Raw genomic sequence first — 26113 nt, forward strand, 5'->3', positions numbered from 1 at the left:
TAAAGTGTATCAAAGTATTTTATTAAGTCTAATAAAGCTGTTGTTGTTATTATTAATTAGTAAAATATGTAACTATTCTTTTCAATGCCTATTTCCTCTTGAAATTTCTGAAAAATCTTTCATCCCCCAAAATTCACGCGGGACAAAAACGACACAGCACAGCAGCCTGAGCTCAATTTCAATAATACAGGTGAAAATATGTTCCTAGTACCATTTTTAGGTGCACTATCTCATGTAGCAGCTTAGTTTAAAGCTTTTAATTTAAATATTAGTAATGACATTTTCATTTTTATTTCAATCATCTTGTTTGTGCTGAATATGAAACTTGAAATTGAATGAATAATGTGCTGAACTTGAATGTTCCGGTTCTAGCAAGTTGATCTTTTCAAATTTCATCATTTCAATCTAAAAGAATCTACTTGATCCAACATACTTGCTTTATATTCTTGACTGTCTGTTATTAACGAATATTCAAGTAAACCACATTTAATTGTATTTCTGGTTTCTTTTTAGGTTAGTAACGTTTACGCATTGTTTATCAATCTTGCCCTAAAGTCACTATTACTTGGTTACTCAATCTTCTTCATGTTTAATAAACAATACATTTAAAATAAAAAGTGTATCATTCATAGTATTTTATTAAGTCTAATAAAGCTGTTGTGATTATATCTCGGATTATATTGAGCAAAAAATCTTCTGGGTTAACATTTTCTATTTGGATGATTTTCTTTTCTTTTAGCACAATCATTTTATGCCTCATTTTACAATTTACCATTCAATGCAAAAAAGTATTCACAAATCTTTATGTTGAATACAGGGCTCGAAATTTACTTTTTTTTCGACTAGCAAACTTTGCTAGTTGTAAAAAAATTAACTAGCAAAATCAGCAGCATAACTAGCAATCACAATTTTTTTTCGGTAAAATAGTTAAATTCTACACAAATCTGAATTTATTTAGGTGTAGACCTAGACCTAGCTTTTAGGTGTAGGCCTAGCTGCTAGGCAAAGCTGTAGTAGTAGTAGTACCCTTTTTAGCCAAATTAAAAAAAGATCAAGACATGCTTTCATGCTAGCCAAATCAAGGGCGTTTCGGCCTATGGACGATTCGTCCCGAGACGTTTCGGCCCACTTTTTTTTAGGTCGAAACTTTTAAAATTTGAAGCGGAACAAAATTGACTAGCCTAGGCCTATGTATAAAATATTATTGCCGATGACAAAACTGAGTTTTATATTGTTTATATATCCAGACGTAATTAAAACATTAAATTTAATTGCCACCGAGCGAAATTGGTAGGCCCTAACTACTAATCCGTCCCAAGCTACGCCCGCCTCACTCCGCCGTCTCTCGCGCTCCACTCGTCTCTATCCAGGAAATTCCCTATCGCACGAGAGGCATGATGTTGGAATAATAGTGGGCTGATCAATAGTTTGAAAACAGCTTACGGCATTTCTTAAGTGAATTTTTATTCAACGTATTCTTCTTTGATGAATCCTTTGCTCATTGCTATGTAAAATCAGTAATTAAAGTTGTGATGCGAAAGTGTGTGTAATTTAATTCCACAGGTAAACAATATAGGCGTAAGAAAATCCATCGCACAAACAACAGGACCTCGTGGTGTGCCGAGGAGACGTTCTTCTCCAAAATTGGAAGAGTCCATTAAGTGGGGGGTATTTACTATTTGCGAATCTATTAAATACGCGCTTCGACCACTGTGTAGGCAAAATATTTATTTCGTTAAATCCCTAAATTGATAATCGCGTATTCTGTAATCAGGTGACTGATGATGTAATCCTTAGCGACGTACTAAATGCACATGCTTTTGTGTTGGGGAAAAGCTTGCTGTTAATATAATGCACATCGTTAACAACTATGCTACCACATGATTCACGGTGCTATTAGCGTTTCCTTGACGTAAATTGGCGGCGTGTAAATGAAACAATTGTTTTCACCAAATTGGTTCCTATTAGCCGTTGTCGACATAGCGATTGGCGGCTAGCGTGGCTAAGCTAAAAAGTACGTATTTTTTCAAAAATTACACTAGCAAACATTTGCTAGTTATGAAATTTTCAACTAGCAATTATCAAGAATCTACTAGCAAAATGCTAGTTTGCTAGCGTGAATTTCGAGCCCTGGAATATTATTTTATTTATTTTATTTTATTTTATTCAGTTGTCAACCAACAGCGATGAAACCGCCACTAACAGGTTGAATCTAAACATAATAAATATAAAATGTATTCATATAAACAACACAAACATAAACAAAGATCACAACATTAAAGAGATTTAACAATTTTACCCTTAAATACATTTAAACTATCATAAAATAAATCAATATCCAAACAAGTAACCTATTAAATGTGTTAGGTAACCGCTGAAAGATACCTTGTTTTGTGCATTCAACATGACCACAAGGAACGTGAAGCAAACACTTGCTGAATATGAAAGTTTGTGATCGAATACGCCAATTGTCTTTTGAGTAAAATACAATACATACATGGTTTTAGACAAGCTTGACTCGCTTAGTTTCCTCGGTTAGAGGTATTTATTAACCAGTAATAAACCATTGGAACAGTTTACCAGCTGACGTTGTTAATTCTGAGACCACTAACACCTTCAAGAATCGCATCGACACAATGTAGTTGATATGGGGTTAAAAAGGCACTCGCCTAAACTTTCCCATTATAACTAAACTAAACTTATTAATTGTAATGTAAGCTATCTTGTGTTTTTGTTCGTAAAGGACCATTCACTTTCTGAAGCCTAAAATAAAAATGCAAGCCATCATGGTCTCTTCCAAGCGAGGCCTAGCTAAAGTATAACACAAGTGACGATTCAAAAATATCAAAAAAGGTTTACAAAATTGAGCCAAACAGTGGTCCAATATAATTAATACTATCAATATATTTTTATCTTATTTAATTACAGAAACTACACACACAACCAATCATGGTAGATCAGGTGCAATCATCCAAAGACAATGTTGTAGCAAAGTTCAAGGTATAGTATTATTTAAATGAAGTTATTGACAAAATTGAATAAATATAATTAAAAATATTTTTGTTTTTAATTTAAAGAACTTACTATGAGAGAGTATAATAATGATGAGTATGGAGTGAATAAAGCTACACACAAACTTCATGTAACAAAAAAATGTGATTTGCCCATATATGGACATGATGATCTCATATCACTACCATATTTGGGCACATTACAGGTTATTTTGGACTAACTAGTTTGATAGTGTGGACAGAGCTTAACTGTATCAGTATAAGCAATATGAAATCAATCATTGCATAAATCTTTCATCAGATATTATCTTTAAAAAAATAATGTTTTACATGATTTAGCTTGTACTCGTTGGTGATGGAGGAACAGGAAAAACTACTTTTGTCAAACGCCATTTGACTGGTGAATTCGAAAAGAAATACATTGGTAAGGAAGTACTTTGAACTAAAGGCCCTTTCACACCACTCTTTCTGATAAATGTGGTTGGCAGTAAATACAGTAACAATATTGAGTGTGTCCACATGAACCTTTCCAAGACCACTCTAAAACTGGAATAGAAATGGGTTTCAGGATTTCCAAATAAACAGTTGATATATATTATATAAATATTCTATTGTAATGCTTGACCATTGACTGTCAGATGAACAATGTCCCTTCCTCCTTCTTTTTAGGAATTTTTTATTGATTTCTTATTTCTTTAAAGGGGGGTTCCGGGTTTAAAATGAATAGTAAAAAATGTAAAATATATTTGTTTGTCTCTTGAACGGTAAAAGTTTCAATTTATATAAGCGCCCAGCTGTGAAATCAGGCCAGATTACAAGTGCAGCTACGGCAAAATCACACTGTGGTTACAAAATAGGAAATTCGTGAAATGGTCCATCTTCCGACGACTCGTTATCATAAACCATATCAATTACTTTTGTAAAATTATACTTATCTGATGTAATTTTAGTCGGTCTTCCCATTTATAAAGTCAATTTTTTATGAAAATTCATCAAAACAGTGAAAAATTAGATATGTTTGCACTTTACGTTTGCCGATTTTCGCACAGACTTAGGGAAAAATCAAAATCAATGAAGCGTAACGTATACTGTACATTCCTGCTGAGGATCGAGCGAGACGAAAATACACGTGCTCTCTCTGCTGCCCATGCCTGGCATCGTCACGTGATAAGCAGATACAACAATACCAAACTGGTCGAGTCGAGTATACCCCGTCTATAATCACAACATGAACGATGTACAGTATTTGATTGAAGGTCGACTTGACCTACCGGAATGGTATAGATAATATAGCTCGAATAAGAGAGTTGGAATATTTGTGTAGTGCAGCCTATAGTAAAAGGCCTGGTAGTATCAATTCACATAGGGTCTACTACACTAGCTAGCTCATTTTTTAACTGGGCCGGATCGGCTAGGTCTCCTTCCTACTACCTGGTCTACTTGCTTGATGCATGAGTATCCGCTTTTTTGGAGAGTAAACTAAGCCTATTTTATTTTAGGCCTACTTAGACGATCGGGACACCATACGTGTGGACGGCGATCGGACCTTGTTTTGCTTCAATATTTACAGCCGATTTTGTAGAACGTTTTAGGTTTAGATTGTTTAGGAGGAGTTTGGTTGATAGGATGGGTTTTGTTATTTATGGGCCAATCGTCTAGTAGTAGGCTAGCTAGGCCCATGGGCCCCATTGTTTTAACGTAGCCATCGTGGCATGGAATCCCTAGTCAGAATGGCTCTCGCCCATATTATTATTAGGCTAGGCCTAGAGTAGTATTGTACGTGAAGCCGATAATACGATCTGTACTATAGAGGTATAAAAATACTGTAGTATAATTTATGACTCTGTATCTGTCAGGCCTCGAATTTGGGGATTTTAGGGGCAAGGCCATTTGGCCTCCGGTTTTTATTGATTTTAGGGGCACCAAGGCCAAATGGGAGGGCACCAAGGCCATTTGTTTAAAATCAAAGGGGCACCAAGGCCAAAATTTAAAAATATTTTAATAACTAAGCCAAAATTTAAAAATAGCTTGTTTCCGGTTGAGGGTGGAATTTTTTTCCAACAAAAAAAAAAATTCTACCCGCAAAATGTTTTGGGATTTCCCCCTATTCATCAGATCGCGGAGTAGTAGTAGGACTGTCTACAATACATCTTTTTGTATTTCATATAAATATTACGTGTATTTACGATCCATATAAATAATAAATAGGTACGATGTTCAGCGTTTATAGTTTACCGTTCTGTGTTGAATGTTTCGTTTAGTTTCAAATAATGCGATAAAAAGGCATGTGAAGCCAACCAAGTAAGGCCCGGAACAGGTATAAAAACCCTTACAACAGCAAGCTACTCAGCCTTACTTAGCTAGCAGCCGACGGAGAAAACATGGTACAAAAACAATTTGTTTGTAGGCCTTACCTACAACTATTCATACACAGAGTGTTAACCACGGTAAAAATCAAGCCAATTACATTATGTAGTAGAATATATAAATTATAGTTGTTTTCCGAGTTTCGATTTCTGAAGCTTTTTTGTTAGTATAACCCATATTTATAAGAATTCAAAACACGGACGGACACCGACCCCTTTCTCTCTCTGTTTAGCCTTCGGCACGTGTATTCTGGACTATACCATTTCCTTGAATTCGGTAAAAACGCGTTTGGTAATTTAGTGTACGACGTTGTTAAACAAGATTTTTCGATGATCTGTCTGCTGGATTATTGAGGTGGGTGCGATAAAATATAAATATGATATACTTCCAACGATCTTCGGGTTGAGGTGCAGCTTTAACTTTGGTGCTAAAGGTAAACACCCCTAATTTTACACGTATAATGGACTACACCATGCAGGAACGCACATGGTATTTTCTTCTCAGAGGGTGCGTGTACGTCAAAAGGAATTGTTTTTCCAACGATCCGCTGATCCTTCGCGCGTATAGTACTCTCACACGGGTTCTAGAACACCTACCCCCTAGACAGTTATCCCCCGGATGTTTACCACCCGGACAACTACCCCCTTAGGACAACTACCCCCTTAGGACAACTACCCCCTTAGGATAACAACCCCCTTAGGATAACAACCCCCCGGACAACTACCCCCCGGACAACCACCCCCTTAGGACAACTACCCCCTTAGGATAACTACCCCCGGTCAACTACCCCCCCCCCCCCCCATCCAAAAGTAGACAAATATATAGGACCGGTTTCTGTAAAAATGAAATCATCTGTTTTTAACGGGTGTTTCGAAAATAGAGACCCGAGACCAGAGACCTGACACGAGACCCAATACGAAAAGGGAGACCTATATTTGGGTCTCCCTTTTCGTATATTAGGGTCTCCCTTTTCGTATAGTGTGGTCTCTCTTTTCGTATAGTGGGGTCTCCCTTTTCTTATAGTGGGGTCTCTCTTTTCTTATAGTGGGTCTCCCTTTTCGTATATTTGGGTCTCCCATTTTGTATATTTGGGTCTCCCTTTCGTATAACTGGGTCTCCCTTTTCGTATATTTAGGTCTCCCTTTTCGTATATTAGGGTCTCCCTTTTCGTATAGTGGGGTCTCCCTTTTCGTATAGTGGGGTCTCCCTTTTCGTACGTGGGTCTCCCTTTTCGTATATTTAGGTCTCCCTTTTCGTATTGGGTCTCTGGTCTCGGGTCTCTAGTTTCGAAACACCCGTTTTTAACCGATTATTCTGTTTAACAGCACGCTAGACCCTAGATGCGCTAGATTTAAAGTACCGTATTTATTGAAAAAACGGCCTGGGCTGTTTATTGTTTAGGTGGTTTTTAGGTGGACATTTATTGGAAGAAAGTTGTTTATTCAATGGGAGGGGGTATAATCTAATGGAAATAGACGCCGATTATTCCATATGATGTTTCATGGGAGTGACATGGTCACCGTTTATTTGAGGGGAATTTATTTAAAGATCGACGTTTATTCGGTGAGTGAACATTGAGGTCAAATATCAAAAGTGATATTATTCTTCAAGTGTACAAAAATACATATATGACAAATTTGAGACAAAAATTAATTCTTTTAAGACCAGTGGTTATCGAAGCATTGTCCTTACGAAAAAATTATTATTATTATTTAGCGAACCCAGTCTTTACAGTAAATACAGGGAGTACTATTATAATACGTTCGACTATCCTATGATCATGTGTGACAATCTTCAGTTTATACCAGGCTATATTTATGTTCAATCTTTTACTTTTGTTTACAATAATGAATAGTAATTCGTCAAAGTAACGAATTAAAATATAGTTATTAATTCCTATTATACACTGTTGCAGAATCAGGTTGTTGAATGGTCTGGGTGGTTAGGGTGTTCTAAAGGGATAGTTTTCTGGGTGGTAATTGTCCGGGGGGTAATTGTCCGGGGGGTAATTGTCCGGGGGGTAATTGTCCGGGGGGTAATTGTCCGGGGGGTAATTGTCCGGGGGGTAATTGTCCGGGGGGTAATTGTCCGGGGGGTAATTGTTCCTAGGGGGTAATTGTTCCTAGGGGGTAATTGTTCCTAAGGGGGTAATTGTCCTAAGGGGGTAATTGTCCTAAGGGGGTAATTGTCCTAAGGGGGTTGTTGTCCTAAGGGGGTTGTTGTCCTAAGGGGGTTGTTGTCCTAAGGGGGTTGTTGTCCTAAGGGGGTTGTTGTCCTAAGGGGGTTGTTGTCCTAAGGGGGTTGTTGTCCTAAGGGGGTAGTTGTCCTAAGGGGGTAGTTGTCCTAAGGGGGTAGTTGTCCTAAGGGGGTAGTTGTCCTAAGGGGGTAGTTGTCCTAAAGGGGTGGTGGTTGTCCGGGTGGTGGTTGTCCGGGGGGTAGTTGTCCGGGGGGTGGTTGTCCGGGGGGTGGTTGTCCGGGGGGTAGTTGTCCGGGGGTAAATGTCCAGGGGGTGAATATCCGGATACGCTCACACGATGTTATTGTGTGTGAAATTTCTTATCAGAGGGTGCGTGTGCGTCAAATAGAATTGTTTTCCCAATGCTGCAGCATGCATTGAATTGCGTGTGTTCGACCGGATCGGCGGCGGGAGGATAGGCTAGGCTAGCTAGGAGTGCGTGTAATATTTTTTTCATCGAAGGCGGCTAGCTCGATTAATATTGTGCGACTTTAATACTTTCAGTAACCTCCGATCGAGGAACGTTTTTAGCTTGATTATTAAAAGTTTACACCCCTGTATTTTAATGTACTATCTATACCATGATTTACCACGCACGGCGGCCGGGATGATATTGTTTTGGTTACCCTATTATTGCAATGTTCGATGTTTTCTGTTTGTGTATTATTATTAATAAATGCGTTTAGGGAAATCCCCTTGCAACGAAGACAGGCGATAGTTTTGCGTCTCGTCGTCCGAGTCGTGTAAACAAATCTTCTTGACATTATTTTCTATCTATATTCAGTGGTTTTTATTGTGGTAAAACTCCGGAAGGGCACTCGCGGCCAACGCAAAAAAAAGGGCAGGCCAGTAGTGGCCGTGGGTGCTATTCATTTTCGAGGGCATTGAGGCCAACTGGGAGGGCACCGACGGCGGTGGCCGCGGTAAAATTCGAGGCCTGATCTGTACTAAATTTTGTATTTCATTAAATGTCAAATAAATATATGCTACTACTGTTATTATTACACTTTAGGCCTAGCTTAGATAATCTACAAAAAATGTATTTCACAATGATCGGGTGGTCGTCGTTTGACAGGGGAGAGAGATGTAAATTAGTTGACAAACACAATGTACATGACGTCGCGAGTTTGGAATCCACTGGTGACGTGATTTTGTGAATATCTCATAAATATTAATGAGCTTCCATAAGCTGCTGAAAAACAGACTTTCCATGAATTTACCCTAAAATGTATATGAAATTTAATTTTTTTAATTTCTCGTTATTACTTCTTCATTCTGACATGTCTATATTGTTATAATATTTTTTATTTAATAAATAAACGATATTTAAAACCAATTTTAAACCCAGAATCCCCCTTTAAATGATATGATTACGATTGATGTGCTTTTATTTTCTTCTTTGTATTGGAAATCATTTGTCCACAACTCTATTAATGTTTCCAACTCAACATTTCAAAGATAGTTTTTTTTTTTATTCCTTCTGTAAATATAACTTGTTTACTAGTAATATAGTTTTAATGTATTGTATTGATATTTTTAATGTTTTATATATTGTATGTGTTTTTAAGCATCAAAGAAAAACCAATTTCATGTTCGCCTTTGTGTTCATGACTATAAAGATTAATGTTATCTTATTTTAAATTGCTGAAATAAAGTTTATTAATTATTTAAATATTAACATGTTTATTTTTTAAGCTACGTTGGGTGTTGAAGTACATCCAGTAACATTCTACACAAACAGAGGTCACATTGTGTACAATGTTTGGGATACAGCAGGTCAGGAGAAGTTTGGTGGCTTACGAGATGGTTATTATATACAAGGTAATATATTTATTGCGCAATACCAAATGGAACATCTACATATAAATATAAAAAAAGGGCAACAATATTTAAAATATAATATAGCATAAAATATCCAGGCTAAACCTGACTCTGGTAAGAGATTTTTATTGTCAAAGAATTGTAAGTGGTATAAGTGTGATGGTGTTTCTAAAGCTCGGTCTACACTATCAAAGTAGTTCGAAAAAAAAAGTGTCATGTGCCCACATATGGTAGTGATGTATGCTCAAATTATGATAGCGATATGACATCATGTCCATATATGGCACATCACATTTGATTGTCGCATAAAGTTCGCTAGTGTATACAGGGCTTTACTTTGGGAGAACAGAGTCAGTCGGTATAAAGAAGAAATAAATAAAATTAATTTCAAAACAATAGTAAAGCTTGTTTTACTTTTTTTCAAACACTAAATATCCTTAATTTGAACAGGTCAATGCGCTATTATCATGTTTGATGTGACTTCAAGAATTACATACAAGAATGTACCAAATTGGCACAGAGATTTAGTACGCGTCTGTGAATGCATTCCTATTGTGCTATGTGGAAACAAGGTTGACATCAAAGAACGCAAAGTTAAAGCAAAGAGCATTACATTTCACAGGAAAAAGAACCTGCAAGTGAGTATCAGTACTTCCCCACCCCCACCCCCCCCCCCCCCAAAAAAAAAGGAAAAGCCAAAAAACTAGAACTTATCCTAATTAATAATTTTCCCTCCATCCATCCCGAATATCTGCCAATAAAAAGAGGTTAGCAGATCTTGTTACAAACAAACTATTCTGTAGCAATATTAATTTAGAAAAGCAATAACTTTGTGGAAATGAATGCATCTAAAAATTCTTACAAATTTTTTCAATTTAGTATTATGATATAAGCGCTAAAAGTAACTACAACTTTGAAAAGCCATTCCTGTGGCTGACGAAAAAGCTGTGCGGAGACGCCAATATGGAATTCACTGAAATGCCTGCTCTGCAGCCCCCAGAGGTTAGCATGGATCCTGATTGGGCGCTAAAATGCGAAAATGATTTACTTGTAAGTAATTTTCTATAGTCTTGATTGCAAATCATAAGTTGCATAAAGCTCTGTCTACACTGTCAAACTAGTTTAACAAAAAAAGTGTGATGTGGCCAAATATGGTAGTGATATGCTTAAATATGGTAGTGATATGCTTAAATATGGTAGTGATATGACATGATGTCCATTATATGCACATGATATTTTTTGGTCACATAAAGTTTGATAGTGTAGACAGAGCTTTAGTAAAGGTTAGTTCCCACTTTAATGCAATGTAAACCCACCTTAAGTAATTTGACCAATCATGATGCAGTGGATCACCCAAACTGTTGCTTGTGATTGGTCAATTCACTTGCATTACACCCAAGTTAAGTACTGGATTATAATAAAGTTTATATAAATGATTTTAAGCCAAAAAAAGAATTCATCTACAGTGTTTGTCTTTTAAATTTTTCAGGCTGCAACAGAAACTGCATTACCGGAAGATGATGAGGATTTATGAGAAGTAAAAACTAAACTCGCCTAAAATTGCTCCAAAGTATGGTGAAGAAAAAGACTTAAAACTGAAATCCGTGTTTCAAAAACAATTATACTACTAAGTTTCTACTATGTTGTTAACTGAGCTAGTTTATTTTTTTAAACTATATGTTTATTGCTTTGGTTGATGATAAATATCACAGGCAAATGTAATTTTGTAAATTATTATAAGGTCTATACTGGTTAATAGGTAATCTGTCATACTGTATCTTATAGAAGGAATTAAGTTTGTATTTACAACCTTTTTTTAATAACTTAAACCATTTAACGGAGGAGCGGAGTTTAGAAGATTGTCAAAACTTTGTAAATTTGTAATGTTTTTCCCAATTACACCGAAATGCATGATTTTCTGTACGCTAATTATTACCTCATGAAATTTGGCAAACTTTGATTTGTGTAGAAAAAATAAAATCAGACTTTATCAAACGTAGTGAACATTTGGTACAAAGAGAAATAAGTGCACAACCAATGTTAAGAACGTTTAAATTGAGTAAGCTTTATACGGTTCCATTTTGGTAGACTAAGAAATATGTAACGCATGTTATTAATAAATGCTCTGGACCAGCTTATATTTGTATTTTCATTTATTTAAAAACAAAAATAGTACATTAAAAAAAAAAAGGTACATTATGATTATTCATAAAAAGTAAATTAGAACTCCGATACATAGTCCATTGGTGTTTGATTAATATTGTAACATAATATAGCAAAATAGAACAGCATTGTTTCAATAGATGGTGATTAATGGATTAGTATAATCTCTAATGGCTTGGATTAGTTGTACTTTATCAAATAAATGAATGTAAATGGATAAACTTTTCTTTTAGTTTTATTTCCAGCATTTTTTAACCATTCCATATACAGTACTGCATAAGTATTATAACTACATAAAATAGTTGCGATTTGCTTCACTCTGGGAAAAAAATAATGTTCGCTGCAATCTCAAAATTTACCAGCCCGCCTTCTACCAGTATATTTTGAATCTGGTCGCACGTCGCTACAAAATAAAAACAACAGTAAATTTCAATAATACTGTACAGTATATAATTTTAAATAAATCATTATTTTCATTGTATGAGGATAAACCTCTGTCTACATTATCAAACTAGTTTGACACAAAAAGTGTGATATTCCCAAATATGGTAGTGATATGACATCATCATGTCCATATATGAGCACAACATCATACCCTTTTCCTTGTCTTCGCCTCCTTTCCTTCTTTTCTTGTATCCAATCTTTACTTTTTTTTACTGACTTTCCCTTCATCTTTTTCCATCTGTTTCGTGAGTCACTGTATTTAGCTTGTGACTGGGCCGATTCCTCTGTACCTAAACCCTAATAAGTTTACAAAATAAAATGAAAGAATGAAGTACTTGGCAAAATATTGCACAGAATGGGCTTCGACTTATGTTAAAGATATATTGTCCCCCAAAAACATGAAAAATGAAGATTAATTAAATCATTCTTTGAATAGGTTATTTTGTAGTTTTAATCAAGTTACGTTTGCATAAAAAAAAAAATTAAAAAAAATCATGTTTTCTCTTATAAAATGACAAAATAAATGGTTAAATTCAACCAAAAATTTGACTATTTTTTGCTTTAAATTACAGTTTTTCATGTAACTATTTTTTCAATCCAATTTTTGTTCAAAAGTGGATAACTAATATATGATATTAAAATGGCATATTCAACAACAAAAATTGTAAAGAATATTTTTTCAGGGGGACAATACATCTTTAATAATTATTTTATTCAGTTATTAATGAACCGATTTTCTAGCATTTCAATTGGCATGTTCTGTAAAGTACATATTTACACCGAATGATAACTTGAAAATACTACACTTAGTCCCAACAACTAAAACTTGTTCAAACGAATGTTTCCAGACCAATGTTTCCAGACCAATGTGTTGTTCTGTTACCGTTCTTGTAGCCATCTTCTTCTGAAGACACATGGCCGTCATTGAATTAAAATTTAAATAAAAAGGTTTCTTTATAATGATTACCTTTGGAAGTTGTGTATTGACACCGCCAGTGAATAAACATAGGAACATTCTGTAACAAAGAAATCAAATTTGTCAACCAAGTTGTGCAACAAATGAAAAATGTTTCATTCTTTTGACCATATTATTTTATATATATTGTATATACTGTATATATGACCAAGTATAGTCCCATGGGCTTGGATATAACAACAATTAGGTGGTTTAGGTGATTTTTACACTAAAAAAAGTCTTTGGTAGTGGGGTTGTAATTTGTCATTACAAAAAATCCTGACATATGACAGGACTTAAACCCAGGACTGGTAGCCAAGCATCATAACCACCAAGCCACAACTCTATATACATTCTCAACTGCCCAGCAATATAAATGTGAAACTTTTAATTGGTAGTGATACTAACTTCTTTGCTTTTGTGCTGTTTGGGTAATCAACCACCAATCCTCCTGTAAAACCAGCCTTCATTGCTTGTGATGTGATTAACTCGAGCTGATCAGAATTCTCGGGGTAGAACTGAAAAACAGCCCTACTGCTACGCCTCTGAAAAAACACAAGTAACATGCTTTAAAATTTATTTATATGAGCACTTTAATTTCTATTATATTGGATATTAAAATGAATCTGTATCTGTATTTTAATTAAATTAATGCTGTGATATTGAAAGTGACTTGAACTACACACTTTTGAGTATGAATACCACCTTACAAAGGATCGTAATCATGAAAACAACTTAAAAGATTAATTAAATCAGACTTTGAATAGGTTATCTTGAAGTTTTAATCAAGTTAATCCCTTCTGTACAAAGAAAAAAAAAAAAAACGTTTTCTCATATAAAATGACATAAATTGTAAAATTCAACCAAAAACCCATTGGCTAGCAGCAAATTTGACTATTTTTATTTTAAATTAGTTTTTTCAGGTAAATACATTTTTTTTTTTCGATTTAATTTTTGTTAAAAGTGGACAACTATTACGTGACATTTAAATGGCATATTCAACAAAACAAATGTTAGAAGATTATTTTTTCAGGGGACAATACATCTTTAAAAGCAGCTGGTTAAAGGTTAAAGGTTTGGTGAAACACTGGTCTCACCACCATGTGGAGAGTGTTCTGCTTATAATTAATAAAACAAAATGGACACCAAAATAAGTAAATATCTACAATTGTAATACTTACCAATGAAGCATAAAGAGTTGAGAAGAATTTATATAATCTTTTTGGTGGATTGTGTGATTTCTTATCAGCATTACATAACCACTGTAATGCAGATATACTATGGAATAATTAAACAAAATTCAATTCAACCAATTATTTTACAGTAATCACATGAAATAAACTCATACATTCTCTAACAAAGTGAGACCAATGGTTTTTTATTTGATGTCCACACACAAAATGTATATCATTTAGGATATCTGTTTATGAGCCAATCAGATTAGCCGTTTGCCTGGTGTGTTGTGCCGGGGAAATAAACTTTATGCGACAACAAAATGTGATGTGCACAATACGGATATTGGCTACCCATGGAGTCACGTGTTAAATTTAAGATCCTGCTGCTGGTGTTCCGATGCCTAAATAGCTCCAAAATATCTCTCAGAATTGTTGACAGTCAAGAAGGGAAAGCGAGAACTAAGATCTAGTCATCAGGTGCTACTGGACATTCCAAGGAGCAAACATAGTTGGGGAGATCAGACTTTCAGTGTTGCTGGACCTAGGCTCTGGAACCACCTACCCTTGAACATTAAACACACATCATTATTGAGTCACTTTAAGTCACTACTCAAAACTCGCTTTTTCTGATTTTTTACAGCGCCATGAGCAATAAATGTTGGAATGGCGCTATATAAATCGAACGATTGATTGATTGGATATGATGATTTCATATTACTACCATATTAGGGTATATCACTACCATATTTGGGCACATTGTTTTGTCAAACTAGTTTGATACAGAGCTTAGAATTACTTTATATAATTCTATTGGTATTTTTACCTGATGACACCGTCAAATGTACCAGGCCGAAAGAATAACCCTTGACCTACGTCGCTATGAATCAGATCTCCTTCACATTCCCGTTCTAGAGCAATATCTTGAAAAGTATAAAATTAAATTTACATAATTAGTGGACTATGAATGTGAAAAAAAGAGTAAATATTATAAAATATAATATTATAAACTCATCACACTGTACTTACCAAGCATTGCTTTGCTTATATCAAGGCCTACCCAATAGTGACCATCCTCTGTAAGGCACTCTCCTGACAGACCAGACCCACATCTGACCAATAAGAAACATGTTTATAATAGTAACACAGGGCTGTCATGATAGGTAACAATTACACAACAATAATAATAATAGTAGTTCAATCTTATATAGCGCATTATAAGCAAGCTCTCAATGCACTGAACAATATAATCACATGAATTTTACACTGCTCCTGTCTATGCTTCTATCTGTGAAACAGGGATGTAGATGAGAATTAATAAAAGTGGTCTGTTTTTTGCAAGAAAGGGGATATTTTTACTGTACTGTGTATTTTACTTTTTGTTTTAACATTTTACTGATTTTATTCTATTTTTATATTAAGTTGTCATGAGAAAAAACCAATTTCAAATCTATTTAACAATAAAGTTATCTTGTATCAATTTCTATTCAAGCCATTGGGTTGTCAAAAGCTACTGTGAAAAAGTGGTCATGTTGAAACCTAACCAACCGTACTGGTGGCTACGGCTCTGTCAAAGAAAATCTATAAATGTAAGAAGTGGTAAAATAAACGCATTATGTTCTTGATAACAGCAGATATACTTACCCAACATCTAAAATATAACTTGGGGTGTCTTGAGGCAAAGCAAGTAGTTCTATAGCACGTGAAGACATTGTCATCTGGATTTCAATCATTCTGGTGCTGAAAAGAAAGGTAATTCACAACTTTGATTTAAATCTAATTATAATATCAATAATCATTTGGATCTAAATGATTTTTTTGCTAGTGACTACTATTATTTTATTTTTATCAATCGCAGCAAAAAGTTTACGCTCCGGACAAGCAGGTGACAATAAATTAACACAACATACACACACAAGTTGCTCTACAAAAACAAAGTATAAAGTTTTTGGGAGTGGAGTATTATCAACAAGAAGAAATCCTGACATCTGACAGGATTTTAATCCTTTGGACCAAAGAATTACAGATATTTTAAACCCCAATACTGCAAGTGTGATTGTAAGATTATTTTTCTAGATAACCTGTGAAAATACAAATGTTTTTTTTAGCAACATTGAATCTACCATTAACAGTATTAAAAAATCTTTATTGATAATTATTATTATTATTAATTATATCGGTTAACTGTAACAGTATATGTAATTTTATATTCATGATTTAAGATGAAACATATGATGGTAGGCCTCCGACTCACTTTGAAGTATATTTTTTTGCTTCATCTTCATTGTAAAACTATTGAAAGAAAAATAAACAGTTATAAAAGTGATGGTAATATTTGTAGTAATTGTAGACAAGAGCGACTTAATTTGACATGTATGAGGGACATATCATACACCACACTCAGTCCCATCTGAAGGACAAGGGATCTAATCAAGGCAACAAGATACAAGATCTGACATAAAATTATATTATTACACCATTTTGCAATAATATTATTAATAATTATGTTTATGTGAACAAACTAAAGAACTATCAATCATGTCATAGCCTAGGCCTCTAATAACCTTCAGCAGCAGCCTACTATTACTATTTCTGAAGGCTAGAGCCTGGGCTTGCTACTGAACTAAACTCTGTACAACAACACTACAGCCTCAGCAGAGAGCAGGCCTATCTCCAGTCTCTATCATATCTAGCCATAATACCAACAACAACAGGACGTAGTCGTACGTAGGCCTCTAACTAAACTAGACCTACCTTGAAGTTGAGTTTTTATTAAAATATTATTACTCACAATTTCTGGAGGAGCTCTGTGCTCTGGTCGTCTACCAGAAGCCATTATAAAAAAATATATAATACTTAAACTATGTGCAACAATATTTTGTTTTACTTAAACATAGTTTTATATTGAAAACATTAAAGAAATAATTGGCATGTGCTGTGTTTGATCTGAAGTTGAGGGTTTTAAAAATGTCAAAGTTCATAATTGTAGACAAATTCATTTAGTAAACAGGTAAAATTATTTCGTGTGGTAAATTCTTCCAAATACGAGTAACTAAATAAAATGTCTAAGCAATTTTTAAGTAAAATAAAACAGAATTGTAAATAAGTTATTGTTTATCTGATTTACAAATGTTATTTATAATACACTTAGTTTATACATAGTTAATTTCTCAGATCATAAATAATGGTATCGGCCAAAAAAAAATGTCAGCCTTGTTATCGTTGGTTTCGCCGACATTTCAGCGTCTTACAAAAGTAGAATGTATTTGCAATTTCAGATGTATTTATGGCAATAAATATACATTAAGATACCCTAATGTAAGTTAGATGTTTTTGCAATGTTTTAACTGTATATATTGTTCATATTCTTCGAACCAAGGCCAAGCTTTAGTTTGGCCTAGGCCTAGGCTAGCCTTGAAAAAAAAAAAAAAAAAAAATTGTGGGAATAAAATGGTCTGTGTAGGCTGAAAAACAGGGTGACATTTTAAGGAAGTGATCTGTTCTAAATTTCATTCAAAATATTGTAAGAATGTTTCAGTCTGTATTTTTGTGAAATTGTATTTATTTAATAATTATTTTAATTAAATTAATTCAAGACATTTTATTTTAAAATATATTTCTGACTATCTACCTTGTGAATTCTATTTTCAGAGGCATCTGGTGTTAACATTGGGTGTTGCAGGAGGCATACATGAAATCCAGAAATCACATCACAATGTTTTACACATTTTCAGAACATTTGCCAGCAGAGTCAAATCAAGAACTAGTTTTTATGATACTCTCGGAGTTACACCCAAAGCAAGTCAAGCGCAAATAAAGTCTGCGTACTATAAGCTGAGCAAAGCTTTCCACCCAGATCGCAATCAGGACAATCCTACAGCAGCAAGCTCATTTTCTGATATTAACGAAGCATATAGTGTACTTTCAAATGCAAAATTACGAAAACGATACGATAATGGTATATATAGTTCGCGGGATCTTACTCACGGAGTGAGAGATGAACCTCTTATACGAAAACGAGAGAAGAAGATAAGAAACACGCGCTCTGAAGTTTACAATGATCAAGGCGAAAGGATGTACGATTTTGACGAATACTTTCGTGCACATTACGGAGAAGCTTTGGATCGAGAACAGAGAGAAAGAAAAAGTCGGAAAAAGCGTCAAAAAGAATTTGATAAAATAAATGAAGTGTATAGAACTAGTATGACATTCTTGGTATCTGCAGCAGTCATTTCAGTTGTCGTTGGATTGCTGTTTATAAAGTAGTTGCATAATAAATATATATTTCAGATTTAAAATGTTATTGATGAACATAAAAGAACATTTTGCTTGCACTAGGTTGGATATACAGTCTCCTCAAGCGTGTACCATAGTTTATCATGATTTAAGAGTCAATGTGCAATCTTCTCTCACATTAACTAAAGCTCTGTCTACACTATCAAAAAAGTTTGACAATAAAAGTGTAAAGTACCCAATTATGGTAGCGATATTACATCATCATGTCCATATATGGGCACATCACATTTGTTTTGTCACATAAAGTTTGATAGTGTGGACAGAGCTTTACATCAGATATAAACTATGTATGAACAATTTAAATATTAAAATAATATATTTTCATTGATATATCAAGTATCATTTATTTTCATTTGTTTTAAGAAAAAAACAGAAATTCTGTTTGCTCTGCTGTCAGAACACAATATCCAACGGACACAACATGAACTCAAAAACAAAACATTACAAAAAAGTGTCTACATGATGTTCAAGGCTCTAATTGCTATTTCATGATGAAATGCGTATTTATCAATGGAAACTCAATTATTTATATATCAATTCATTTCAATTATGTAATTAATAAATTATATCAATTTACTTTCAGATTCTAAATGACAATTGTTTTCAATTTATATTTTATAGAATATGTTGAATGAGAATAAATAAATCAAATCGTTTAGTTTTTCATTTCTGATTTTTGTTCAGACATGGCAACTTATAAGTTTATCTCAAACCTCATTTAAAAAAAAACAATCAAAAGTTTTGCAGAGTGTGGTTTCTGTAAAAAAAATTTAAAGAAAACAATAGCCAATTCATTTAAGTGAATTTATTATTTATTACATACGATATTTTACATTGTGAAATCTAGTCTTTATACACTACGTCTTCTAATATACAGTATATAGTAAAACACCCATTAAAGGGACACATTGGGACCCCATTAAGGGGACACATTGGGACCCCATTAAGGGGACACATTGGGACCCCATTTAAGGGGACACATTGGGACCCCATTAAGGGGACACATTGGGACCCCATTAAGGGGACACATTGGGACCCCATTTAAGGGGACACATTGGGACCCCATTAAGGGGACACATTGGGACCTCATTTAAGGGGACACATTGGGACCCCATTTAAGGGGACACATTGGGACCCCATTTAAGGGGACACATTGGGACCCCAAAAAAGTGTCCCCTTAATAGGAGTTTAAGTGAATTTATTATCTATTACATACGATATTTTACATTGTGAAATCTAGTCTTTAATATTTATACACTACGTCTTCTAATATACAGTTTATAGTAAAACACCCATTAAGGGGACACATTGGGACCCCATTAAAGGGACACCATTAAGGGGACACATTGGGACCCCAAAGTGTCCCCTTAATAGGAGTTGGTCATAGTGCTAAAACACATATCTCCGCATTCATATCAGAGGAAAGTGTCCCATTAAATAGGCATGTACCAAAGGAAGGGTTCTACCTGTTTTCTACCTGTTTTATATTCTTTAAGCTCTGTCTACACTATCAAACTTATTTGACAAAAAAAGTGTGATGTGCCCAAATATGGTAGTGATATGCCCAGATATGGTAGTGATATGACATCATCATGTCCATATATGGGCACATCACATTGTTTTTGTCACATAAAGTTTGATAGTGTAGACAGAGCTTTACTTTTTTTGAATTACGGTTTTTGAGGATAAATCTATTGAAAAATGACAGTTTACTGAGTTTAATATCCATAATATAATTTGAATTTCTATTTTACAATAAATTTATTATTATTATGTTTGCAACATAGAAAAAAAGGAAATAAGAAAATTAAATCATATATGAATGTGTTTATTTTAAATAAACACTTGTTCTGAGTATCATTATGCACACCTAAATCCTTAAAGATCTAAAAAAAGAATATTTACACTAATCTTATTAAATTGCTGAGTACAAATAGAATTATTAAGCTGTTACTATTAAATAGTAACTTAATTTTTATAGCAAAAGCATGAACTAGAATCTTTATAGACCCATGGCAGCCAGGAGACTATTTTTGTAATAACGTACATATAGATAGAATAACAATTCCAGAGACTGTATTATTATCCGTATATTAAATCTTTTGAGTTGTGTTGTCCACATTCCCAAATGTCTAGGGCCGATTTTCTTTTATTATTGCGAAATTACGATCTATCCTGATTTTTAATTGTAAGTGTACTGAGGAAATTCTACATATTTTTTTTGGCCCAAATTAAAAATGTGTTTTTAATTAAATTCACAACCACTTAGCGCATAAATTTGATGAATAGGCGATAAAAAGAAAGGTTCGTCTAAATAAATATATTATTCTATATTAAATTTATTATGGCTAAAATTGCTTTATCTAGGATATGACCCGAGGGTGGGCATAGCAAGACGAGGCATATACTGGGTATTGTGGTATCCACCGCTCATCTGTGGTTGGTAGGCTTGATTTAATGAGTATGGGTGTTGGTACGGGGATCCTTGGGGCGGGGCTATTTGGGGTGTGGCTCCTTGGGGAGGGGTATTATATGAGGCTACATGCTGCGGTGTTCGTACAAGTTTTTCAAGTTGTTCCGACTTTGTTTTCTTTAAATTGTACACCAGCCGTTTGGCACGGAACTCCTCAACAAAATCATCAACTTCAGTTTTTCCATCTAAAAACCTTTCTGCTATTTCCTGCAAATTAATAATAATTATCAATATTATGGGAGTGGAGTTGTAATTTGTCATTAGAAAAAATCCTGAAATATGACAGGACTCGAACCCAGGACCCTTGGATTGGTAGCCGAGCCTCATAACTACCAAACCACAACTCCACTCTGAAGCCACAACTCCACTCTGAAGCCACAACTCCACTCTGTGAAGCCTCCTCTACACTATCAAACTTAATATGTGACAACAAAATGTGATTTGCTCATATAGGACATGATGATGTCATATCACTACCATATTTGGACATATCACTAGCATATTTGGGCACATCCCATTTTTTGTTACATAAACTTTTAAGTGTAGACAGAGCTTTAGGCACATGTTTGTAGGCCTTACTTACCTCAGCATCATCTTCAGCCTGTGAAGCCGACGCTTGTAATAATTCCAAGACAGAATCTAAGGAGTGTTTACTGGACAATATACCTAAACAATTATGAACAATAGCATGATTATAATTATGTATAAACACATACACACATCTATATATAAATTATGGTTAATTCTGACATAGGCGAGCACAATGCAAAAACTTCTCTACAAATCTCCGCCTTGGATACCTACCTTATCTATCCGAGATGTACCGCGAAACGTAGATTTGATAACATTAGTGTGCACGCCGACGCTATTGTTCCATATTTATATCTTAGGAAGATGTTATAAAGAGTTTTTTAACAACATTTATGATTTCAACATTGGATTTTCCTCTCAATTTCAATTCTTCCCGGTCAAAGTAATTTCCGGGTTTAAGATAAGTTCACCTTAGTTTCAAATATTTTCTCTCTTTTATACACAAGGGAGCAGTTAAAATAATAGAATAATAGATTTGACCCTAAAGGTGACTGGAAACAGGCACTTTCCATCAATCAATACAGTGTCCCTTTGGAAGACGAAAAAAAATTGGCCATTAATCATAGCCATTTCAGTTTTTTGTTTATTTTAAAACATACCACACGTGTGTGAAGGTACAGTAGTTAAATAATAGGAATTATACTGCAAATTAATAAAGATCAAATTAAATATACGCCATAAAGAATCAGAATATATTGTGGGGAATAGTATTATACAATTACATAGGGAGATTTGATAAGACATTTTTCGAGTGAAATCCCGATAGCTGAGTTTTATTGAGTAAGCTTGCAGGAATAACTGTAGGCTATCTTCCTGTGTCCCGTTAGGACCGAGATGTCTTCCCATGTTGCAAGCCGTAATGTCTTCTTTCTTGGGCCCACTCTGTCACGGCAGTTAGTTTCAAAAGATGATTAAATTAAATAATGTATTAATAATTATTAGGATGGTATTCATTTGAATAAACGCCTCTCCAATAAAACATCACTTTGAATAATAACCCCCCCCCCCCCCACAACCCAACTATCTAATAAACGTCCATCCACATATTTATAATAACACAATTATACTATTTGTAGTAGAATTCACCGCACTGTTATCTGCAATTTACCAAGCATTTGTTATTCTTTTTTACCACTTTTCATATCTATGAGAGGATTTCATTTGATTATAAATGTTACCATATTATTAGAACTAAAACATTTAACATATATCCCTCGAATAAGCACCTCCCTCAAATGACCTCCGCCTCCCCAAAGGGCCCTACCAAACAATAAAAACTATACTTTAAAATGTTATTAATCATCTAAAACACTGTGAAACAAAGTAGTTCAGTTTTACGAATGTCAAGCATTTTCAATAATGGTAACCGACAGAAAATGTATAAGGAGAACATTATCATTCCGAGAACCATCGTCTACACTTCCTAGAGGGGGAGCGAGCGAAGCGAGCTCACCCTCTAGTGTTATAAAAGAGAGAGGGGTTGAAAGAATAAATTGTAACTAGTTAATGTATTGTCCCCAAAAACATGAAAATTAAAGATTAATAAAACAGACTTTAAATACTGTATATTATTTTGAAGTTTTAATAAAGGTAATCACTTCCGTAGAAAAAATAACTGAAAAAATTAATGTTTTCACTTATAAAATGACAAAATAAATTGTTAAATTTAACCAAAAACCCATTGGCTGGCAGCCAATTGCACTATTTTTTTTTGCTTTAAATTACAGTTTTTTAAGTAAATGCATTTTTTAAATCCAATTTTGGTCAATGTGGATAACTATTAGGTGACATTGAAATGGCATATTCAACAAAACATTTTTTAAGAATTATTTTTTCAGGGGCACAATTAATCTTTAAGGAGAAGTAATCTGCATGTTTTTTTGATAAAGAGAAGTAAGAGAAAAACAGAAGTGGATGAACTGCTAACAACAGTACAATTTATAACCACAACTAAGAATGTCAAAGTAAGTTTTCATGCAATTTAGAAAACAACTTCTTACTTTTTGAATTTGTTTCAGGAATTTGATCAGAGTTAATTATCGCCTCCTTCTGTTTCTGTTCTGGGATTATAAAATCATGTTCAGGGATTGTATGTGAAATCACCAATTGGAACCAAGATGCTTAATGCGGTAATGTCATACAATTTTATGCATGGTTAGGGCCAGGTATACGATATGCATGGTTAGGGCCTGACATATACAATGTATTTCAGAGCCTGTAGTAAAATATTATATGTATAACGCTGGCCTGTCATACAATATTATGCATTATTAGGGCGAGCTGTCATAAAATATTATATCATAACAGGCATATTAATGAATTACTGATTATAATTATTAGTGGATCATTTTTCAATGTGGTTGATTTTTACTGGTATTAAAAGAAAAAAAGTTGAGAGCATGCATCAGTAAAATGCAAATTATTATGCATTAAATGATTTAAAGTGACTTTGCAAACTTTATAATTTTTTATAATTAATTATTGAATTGAATTTTCCTGAAAAAAAATATTGTTTCAATTGCGAAATTCTACTCATGCTTTAGTTTGTTAGCTTGTTGTCAATTTAGAAAAGCATGCTATTAAATCAGCCTAATTCCAAACATTCATTATTGTACAAATTGTGAAGTTAATAAAAAAAAGCATGGAGGTACAACAATTTTGGAATAACCATGTTTTCATTTCATTAAATTGAATAGGCATTTTGTTTATAATAATATTATATATATTAATTATAATAATGTTTTGTTCAATATTTATATCTGCAATGTTTAATATAGGTGGAGTTATACACAGTAAAATTCAGTCCGCCCACTAGTGTAGCTACTTTTCTCAGATTTCGTGACATCTTTTATGCATGATTTACAACTTACTAAGGTTGGCCATGTTCTGTTCAAATGTCTCCCTAAGTTGCTGGTTTTTCGCATATGCTCTTGCAAGTGTCTGTCTACCTTCTGTTAATCGTGGTTCTCTTGATAAATTGTACTCTGCTAAGCTACGATTCTCAGCTAAAAACATTTCAGAAGTTAATTTGTCCGCTTTTACCTGTGAACAAGAAATTGAATCTGACATTATTCTACAATTTCCTTCTGTTTATAACTGTACATATGTTAAGATAATAATAAAATTATAATTATAATAATAATAATATATAGCTCCATTTCGTAAAGATCAGAGAACTTCGAGTGTTATGTTATGTTACGGTTATGGTATGAAAGCCTTTAGTTCACAAAATGTTGAAAATTGAGCATTACAGTATGATGAATCTAATTTTAGATTACTTACTACATCTAAATCCGTGACAATATCAATAACCTTATTTTCATTATCAAGTAGATCTTGTAGTTCTTCTTTAGTTAATTTATCTAACTGCGGGAACTGGCTGGGTTGCTTCACCGGTGGTTTTGGGGCTGGTTGTCGGGGTTGTATTGGGGGACGTACAGGTGACTGTGTTGGTTGGGGAGCAGGTTGTGGAGGTCTGGAATACTGTTGATGACTTGGGTAAGGTACTGGATATCGCTGTTGGTGTGGATATGTTGGTGGAGGCTGGACTGGGTAGGGAGCCCTTTGTTGTGGGTAGGAATATGATGGCATATAACTCATAGTTGGCAATCTCTTCTCCTAAAACCAAACAACTTGTATCTTTCTTATTCTGTAAAATAAAACTAGTTTAATTCAAATTCTGAATATAACTGTTATATTCTGAATTTGATTGTGATTATCATTTATGTTTCTATGTATTTTATAATAAAAAGAAGATATATATAACTTATAAGTGCCTAATTAATTAATTATGCTATAGTATAACTCCATATGGTTTTACATGAGAACAAGAAATACTGTCTAATCTATTTTACATTTTTACACATTTTCAATAAAATAGTATAGCCTAGAGGCCCTATAGATCTATACACAATTTTTCCAATTTATTTAAAAATATAATAATTTTTATAAAACAATTAAATTTAATAAATTAAATTAAATAATTTTTAAATAAAATAAAATTTCCATTTCAATAATTTAATTATTATCTTTTGTTTTCAATTCAAAACCTTTCATTTTTTTTTAGATCTTACAAATATTAAAGTTCACACAGGTGAGATTGTATGCTCATCAGAGGCTCGACCTCTGTGGCCTCTCAACCTCTGTAAGGTGAATCAGGATACGATTTACTTTGTCCGCCAGCACATGCAGTGAGCAAGACGAAATTGTTCCGGTCGTCTACTACCCGTCTTGACTGTGTGTGATGGCTACACTACACAGGCCTAGCGCCAGCGCCTAGGGATGAGAATCCATAGCGGGGATCGGCGGCCTAACTAGAGAGACAGATAGTATATCAAACAGACTACAATATTATAAGTTGTTTAGGATTTATCTTATACAAACTTACCAGTTTTTTAGGCTTTCATCAATACAGTAAACCACGATTTATACCATAACAATGAAGTTTGACGAAATAAATGACGACGGAAAAAACATAACGTCGGTGACTAATTAATGGTTTACGCCCTCTATGCAATCATATTCAAGAAACCAAAACATATTTGTTTTAGCTCATCTCTTCAATATTTTTCAGGAATTTTGAGA

General features: G+C 34.0%; 4 protein-coding genes across 6 annotated transcripts; 2 read left to right on the forward strand and 2 right to left on the reverse strand.

Moving 5' to 3' along the window:
* Nucleotides 1–107: 107 nt before the first annotated feature.
* LOC140045429 (GTP-binding nuclear protein Ran-like) lies at nt 108–11778 on the forward strand. The gene is made up of 7 exons (XM_072090319.1): nt 108–190; nt 2929–3000; nt 3351–3435; nt 9310–9435; nt 9886–10073; nt 10315–10485; nt 10925–11778. Exons 2-7 carry the CDS (start codon nt 2950–2952, stop codon nt 10967–10969), a joined length of 666 nt encoding a protein of 221 aa, XP_071946420.1. The 5' UTR covers nt 108–190; nt 2929–2949; the 3' UTR covers nt 10970–11778.
* Nucleotides 11779–11784: 6 nt separating this feature from the next.
* On the reverse strand, nt 11785–17116 carry LOC140045428 (18S rRNA (guanine-N(7))-methyltransferase-like). The gene is made up of 10 exons (XM_072090318.1): nt 16961–17116; nt 16424–16461; nt 15814–15909; nt 15199–15281; nt 14996–15092; nt 14179–14275; nt 13406–13542; nt 13010–13058; nt 12194–12339; nt 11785–12001 (listed from the first exon to the last, which is right to left on the reverse strand). Exons 1-10 carry the CDS (start codon nt 17003–17005, stop codon nt 11947–11949), a joined length of 843 nt encoding a protein of 280 aa, XP_071946419.1. The 5' UTR covers nt 17006–17116; the 3' UTR covers nt 11785–11946.
* A 257-nt stretch (nt 17117–17373) lies between these two features.
* Nucleotides 17374–19061, forward strand: LOC140044355 (dnaJ homolog subfamily C member 30, mitochondrial-like). The gene is made up of 2 exons (XM_072088834.1): nt 17374–17487; nt 17821–19061. The coding sequence occupies exons 1-2, from the start codon at nt 17374–17376 to the stop codon at nt 18433–18435; spliced, it is 729 nt and encodes a 242-aa protein (XP_071944935.1). The 3' UTR covers nt 18436–19061.
* A 198-nt stretch (nt 19062–19259) lies between these two features.
* LOC140045426 (vacuolar protein sorting-associated protein 37B-like) lies at nt 19260–26026 on the reverse strand. Of its 3 annotated transcripts, XR_011844581.1 has the most exons (6): nt 25917–26003; nt 24812–25178; nt 24400–24571; nt 21522–21604; nt 19781–21145; nt 19260–19550 (listed from the first exon to the last, which is right to left on the reverse strand). XR_011844581.1 is itself a non-coding variant. In XM_072090311.1 (5 exons), exons 2-5 carry the CDS (start codon nt 25127–25129, stop codon nt 20825–20827), a joined length of 894 nt encoding a protein of 297 aa, XP_071946412.1. In that variant the 5' UTR covers nt 25130–25191; nt 25917–26026; the 3' UTR covers nt 19260–20824. The 3 variants fall into 3 exon arrangements, 2 of the variants coding, with proteins under 2 accessions (XP_071946412.1, XP_071946411.1); XM_072090311.1 differs by having other exon boundaries at nt 19260–21145; nt 24812–25191; nt 25917–26026; XM_072090310.1 differs by having other exon boundaries at nt 19260–21145.
* Nucleotides 26027–26113: the final 87 nt, after the last annotated feature.

Source organism: Antedon mediterranea, chromosome 3 (genome assembly GCF_964355755.1).
Source record: "Antedon mediterranea chromosome 3, ecAntMedi1.1, whole genome shotgun sequence".
NCBI classification, from domain to species: domain Eukaryota; kingdom Metazoa; phylum Echinodermata; class Crinoidea; order Comatulida; family Antedonidae; genus Antedon; species Antedon mediterranea.